Source organism: Mercenaria mercenaria, chromosome 9 (genome assembly GCF_021730395.1).
Source record: "Mercenaria mercenaria strain notata chromosome 9, MADL_Memer_1, whole genome shotgun sequence".
NCBI classification, from domain to species: Eukaryota; Metazoa; Mollusca; class Bivalvia; order Venerida; family Veneridae; genus Mercenaria; species Mercenaria mercenaria.
In genome coordinates this window covers 46,770,648-46,776,749 of record NC_069369.1, presented here as the reverse complement: position 1 = coordinate 46,776,749, position 6,102 = coordinate 46,770,648, and the positions used below count along the sequence as shown (strand labels likewise).

At 34.0% G+C, this 6,102-nt stretch overlaps 1 protein-coding gene across 1 annotated transcript; it reads left to right on the top strand.

Moving 5' to 3' along the window:
• The first annotated feature begins 1,118 nt into the window (after nt 1-1,118).
• Nucleotides 1,119-4,397, top strand: LOC128559690 (uncharacterized). Its single transcript, XM_053552033.1, has 2 exons — nt 1,119-1,384; nt 4,044-4,397. The coding sequence occupies exons 1-2, from the start codon at nt 1,153-1,155 to the stop codon at nt 4,115-4,117; spliced, it is 306 nt and encodes a 101-aa protein (XP_053408008.1). The 5' UTR covers nt 1,119-1,152; the 3' UTR covers nt 4,118-4,397.
• The last annotated feature ends 1,705 nt before the right edge of the window (nt 4,398-6,102 follow it).

Here is a 6,102-nt window from a genome sequence, read left to right as displayed (position 1 = left end):
TTTTTGTAATGTTTAAATTTAAAAAACGTTTTTCTCTAAAAACCTTTTTTGTAACATCAAAAATCCTCCCAAGTTTCTTTTAAATCAAGCGTTTCCCCAAACCCCACCTTTTTGTCAATATTTAGTGGGATCATGCCAAATTACTGATCTTGGGTTTTTGGTTCGATCCAGGGGGGCATAGTTTCCGGCGATTTTATAAATGAGTGTCTGATTCATTTGTCCCCATTTTGATTTGGGGGAAGTTGGCGTTGGCTAATTGGGAGACAGGTTTGTATGGTACAGATCCCGGAATGGTTAGGTTTTGTCCGCTGTACTTAATGAAATATGCTGAAAAGGGCTTGCTTCAAGATGAATTGTTTTCTTCATGGAGTGTTGGAAAATAAAATAAATATCAGGCTATCGGCTTTTCTACATTGTATCTAGAACAGCCAAAAATGCCAAGCGACGCCGTTTTCTATTGGGTTTTTGTTTTGCAATTGACGTCAAATTGCGCGTGTTCAGTCTCGCAAAACGGGCAACTCTTGATATCATTGCACAAATATTGTTTATAATGTAAATAGGAATTTATAAGCCCATCATTGGTATGACGTAATGAAAACCATGTTTCGCATTTCTTTCGTACCGGTGTTGGTGCGGGCTCGAATCGGACTCCAGCTAATTTAAAATATACTTTTGTACTTCGTTTTATTTTAATTCTGCATGACATTGTTCGAATCAGTTCCTTTTCTACAATGCTGAATTTGATTAAACATTGAGTTTTCAGAACTTAAATGTATACTAGTAAAATACGGCCAATAAAAGGTATACCTGGGTCGTGTGTTTGGTTTTTGTCTTCATTGATTTGAACAAATTGACCTTCATCCAAGTATTCATAATGGGAGACTATAGGAAAATCACATTTTTATGATATTTTTGCAAACGGAAATTTTTTTACAATGTAGATTTCAAAGAAACACGTTTTCCCAGTTTTTTTCTTTGGTGACCGGCAAATGCTACTTGAATGCCAACAACCTTTTTATGGTCAGAATTAGTTTGTTTGGTTGAAAAGCAAATATCATGTCCATCAGACTTAAAAATAGTCTTTGATAGATACAAGTACGAGAGAAAATTATCTTAAAGGTTCGTAGTACTACAGGACCAAATGCTGGATTCATGTTCCTTGGGAGTGGTGCAATGGCATATGTCAAGACTCCAAGAGACAGTGTGTGTAGTTATGGTGGACTTGTGTATGCGTACGATACTTTAAACATCCGCTTCTGGAGACCAACATCAGCCATAAACGGCGGATTGATCTGCGTGTCCCATTTCTTTGGCAATGGTACCAACTCACAATTGTCAACATATACTGAAGTGGTCATTCGTTCCTGGGGTGTAGATTCTATTAGTGAGTACAATGTATTATTTTTAGCTTTCTGGCTATGTGATCTTTTGAGTGTGTAAAAAGTGCAATCAGAGATTATGTTTTTATTTTGACATGTGTTTACGTGTGCTGGGCCAATGTGCACGTCTTTACATTTCAAAGCTGTATTGGCGGCTACGTTCTTCGAATGTGACATTTCTTGTTGAACTTTTGTCTGCGTCTTTTACCTTATGACATGTTTTAAACCAGCGGATCTTTATGTGGTCTTAATTATCAAACTGCTCAACAGAATACTTTTATTCTTTCCGATGAGTGTAAACCTTAATGTACCGATATTTTAAAGAAGAGGCATTTTCTTCAAAGTTTTAAAAAATCTATTACAAGGGTTGGTGCTTCAATCAATTCCGAAGAGGACGTAGTACAAAATGTTTAACATCATGTTACTTTTAAACAATTAAGCCTTCCATAGTTGAGAAAATAGTGAACTGAACTGAAGTAATTATCAAAGACTGTAACTCAAATTTAAGTGCATTTTTTAAGTCCTCGTAAAAACTATAGACGAAGTCAAAACAGTGCATATTTCTATGAAATTGTTTAAAGTTATTAGAAAGTTGCTTTCGGACATAGACTATGAAATTATTGCAAGAGTATTAGCACAAAGGTTACAAAAGATTTTAACATATGTCGACAAAGTTTTGTTAAAATAGATTCATAAATTCTACTATAAGACAGATGCACGAAACAATTGATAATGCTGAACTCTCTATGCAGATGTTGCAATATATATTTGCTTTGACAAAAATACATTAGACATCATTAAGCGGAGCTTTATGTTCTGGGCAAAAGTCTAAAACAAACTGGATTTAAACATGGTTTTAACAGCTGGGTCAAAATTCTTTACAATAACATACACTCTTTAGTCATGAATATTCTTTGGAATCTTAGTTTATTATTACATCAGACAAGGATGCTAGAGTTCTGCTCTTTTAAATAAAGAATAATCGCAATTTTATTTATCTGAAGATTCAACTGGAAAATTCGTAAAAATAAAGAGAAAAAACGAAGTACGTAAAGCTGTTGATGATACCTATTCCAAAAAACAGTACCCAAGAAATACCAGAAGCGAAACATGAAAACCTAATAACAAAATTTATACTAAAGAGAAATACTTCTGATTCAATAAAGAACTGCGATTACACGGCATTAACGTTCAAACAAAAGTTTAAAGCTCAGAGACGTTCTTTGAAACAAATGCTGCTGTTATTTGAATAACTGATGGAACAATAAATATCTAAAAAAATTTGGAGAACTGAAGGTAGTGAAATTTTTAATCTTAACAAATATCAAAATAATACCGACCCAAAAGTATGATAGTAATGTAAACGCCATATTATATCCATTTTTATGGAATAACAACAAGGGGAAAATTACAAGATCGACTTCTATTGTAACTAGAACAAACGACAGAACAGAAATTCCTGGTTTAATTTCATAAAGATGAAATGTTTAAGTCCTTTTGCATTGAAGACGGTACCAGTTGAACAAATAGCCATCTCTTCTTTGACTGAAAACCAGTTTGGTACAGAATGGTCGAGAATAATTCAAAACTATGCAATGTTAAAAACTCGATGTAATTCAAAATTATTTCATAATATAGTATCGTGCAAACAATTTATAAAATGCAAAGGAAATGTTTATTCTATGATAACTGGAATAGCCAGAGTATGATACAATATTTATTGCTTACCGAGTAAAGATGGTAAAATAATTTAGAAAATTGTCTTTAATAAACTAAATTAACAGAAGAAGTAAAATGCGTCATCTTCGAAAAACATATTTTGCAGGACTGATTCAATTTAAAGCTAGAATTCACTTAAAGACACATATTTAAAGATACGTATTACATGTACCCCTATTTGTACGGAGTGCTGTATGTGTGGCTGTGTTCATTATCACCTTACATACAAAACATTTGAAAGTGACTTTTTTTTGTAGGACTAACGTCCTTGTTTTTATAATAACTAGTACTTTTTGTGAATTAAATAAACAAGTAAAAGACCTGTTTTAGTAAGAAAAGGTGGTTCATAGATTTTGGTAATAGATCTCTTACAGGTATTTTCACTACAATCCAGTTTATTTTCAATATAGATAACAGACTTACATAAACCACCTTATTATTTTTCGTCTTGTCATTGTTCATTTCATGTGAATAGTATATAATATACATCCTGTTGCAGTATTATTTTTGTTTTGAACAATTATATATTGTTATGATGGTACACTTAGACAATTTATATGTGAATGCACAGATGTTGAATATTTGCCAAAATCAGAAGCTATGAATATAATGCTTTGTGATGTCTCATATTATGGTCACCCGTTATGGTCATCCTACTATCGCTGTCGCATCTGATTCCAGCCATGCCACAACAGCGCAAAAGCAAGGTGATGATGGTGTCATAGCACGAGAGTGATGGAACGAAAGCACGATGGCAAAGACGCGAATTAACATCGTGCCTTTGTCATCATGCCTCCATAGCATCGCTCGATCACAATCATGCCATCGTGGTATCGCATCTTCGTCATCGTGCCATAACTTTTACTACCTTTCTCTCAACAAACAAAAAATAATTCGCGTGGTCAGTTAAAAATTGTGCTCAGTGTCTATATGAATGTATTTCAGGAAATACAAGGACATGGAAGTTTGAAGTACCGCAAAATACGTGTAGAAAGCCAACACGGATTCCTGTTGAATAAAGAAATTATTGTCACAAAACTTTACTACTACAGACGGCAATTTAAGATCACGCTGTCAATTAAAACAGAACAACGAACGTCTTTGACAATAGTGAAAACAAAAAACGTTCAGGATTGACAGATTTTTATTCAATAAAAAACGTTATCACAAATCTTTCAACATTTTATTTCCATTTTCAAGCGCTTGTAGACTGTACTACAGTTTTGTTACCGTAGACCATTTTAACACGTGATATAACAAGTAAGGACATATAAACGTCTAAACTACCTAAAAGTTTAACCACTTGCCGTCAATATTGTTTTCTGCAAGGGAGATTCATAACGTCCAAATGTTGAAACATATTTGTTGTAATATTATGACCGAAAGTTGACAGAATCCCCCATCCCCCAACCCCTAAAAAGGCGGATGGTGCAATTCTTTGTTGACAAAAAATCTAACCCTAACTTTGTTATCAACAGAGTTCCGCCAACAATGTGATACAATAAAAAGATTAACGTATATCAGTTTTTCAGTAGGCAATTTTACTTTTGTTCGTGGTGATTATGTTATTAGACATGTACACTTATTTCCTTTGCTGAATATAGTGAGATACAAATAGTTTCGATTCAATTGACATTGGTTGCTGCTAGTTGTACGCAGTCAAAAGCAACATTTTGTATAATCTATGAAAGTAAATCGTGTATTTAAACGTTGTCTCCGTTTTTTATCAATAGAAGTTTTATCAAAGACTTGCATCTAATAGATCTACATCATCTTTCAAACAATTTTTATTTTCATGTAGTAAAAATATCTGTAGTCACACGAAATATTACACTCTAATGACTGTAATATATCTATATTCTCGAATTAAGTGACATTTAAATAGAGGAATGTATATTTTGTCAGGACTGATAGAACAGTAAATCGCTGGTCATTCCTCGGTTATTAAAGATCTCGACAATTAAGCTAGAAACATAAGGTGGTCCATTACATTCAGGTGTCTTTTCCTACAAAAGTTTACCAAGAACGCTCCTTTAGATGTATGGTCAGAACAATCGTTAATGTTTTAATTAAGTGTTGCAACAAATCTATTTAAAATAAACCTGTAATTCGAAGCCACGAAAAGATTGTAATTTACAATCAGCATTGGTTACTACGAAGTTGAAATTCACATCTTATATGTTTCTCACAGGATGGGCAAACAGGTGTCCGCCTCATCCGTCCGTCACGTCTGTCTGTTCGTATATCTGTTAACCGGAAAAAATAACTCCAACATAACTGAAGCGATTTGAAACTTAGTATATAGTTCGGTGTAGATACCAATGAGAGGGTACGCTGTGAACAATAACCATACCACTCGCAAAAGGGGACAAAGAGTGCAATTAGAAATCAAAGCTCTGAAAGGACTGATAGCGAGTGCTTACTGAGTGATACTTCAACCAATACACCTGAAGAAACAACACATTGTATATAAACCGGTCATGATTTGAATAATGTTGGTAGAGGTCCGCTAGACAATGCTACATGCCAAATATCTAAGCACTGTACATAGTGGTTCAAGACAATAAGATATTTAAAGGTTTTCCCGATACAACTCTACCAGGGCTAGGCCATTTTCAACCTTAACACTAATCCTAAACCCTAAACCTAGACCCTAACCCTAACCCTAGAGCGGAGGTTCCGAATATTTCAAATGTGAATACAAAGTTCATAGTTATTCTAGAATCCGTTGCTTCTTGTTTTTGTTGTTTAAAATAGTAGTCTTCAATTGCTCACACACTACCAAGATTATAAAAATAAATGTGGGACTATTATTTACACGTCCAGAATATTTGTGTGATGCGGTCAAAAAGAAATAGAAGGGAAACTCAAACGACGCGCGGTTGAAACTTGGTAACTGAGCTATAGCCAGTTGATAAAGCACTTTCTAAAAAGTGGGTTAGTTTGATAATTTGAAAAACAAAATAACCGCAAAAAAGTACAAGATATCAGTACATGATTGAAC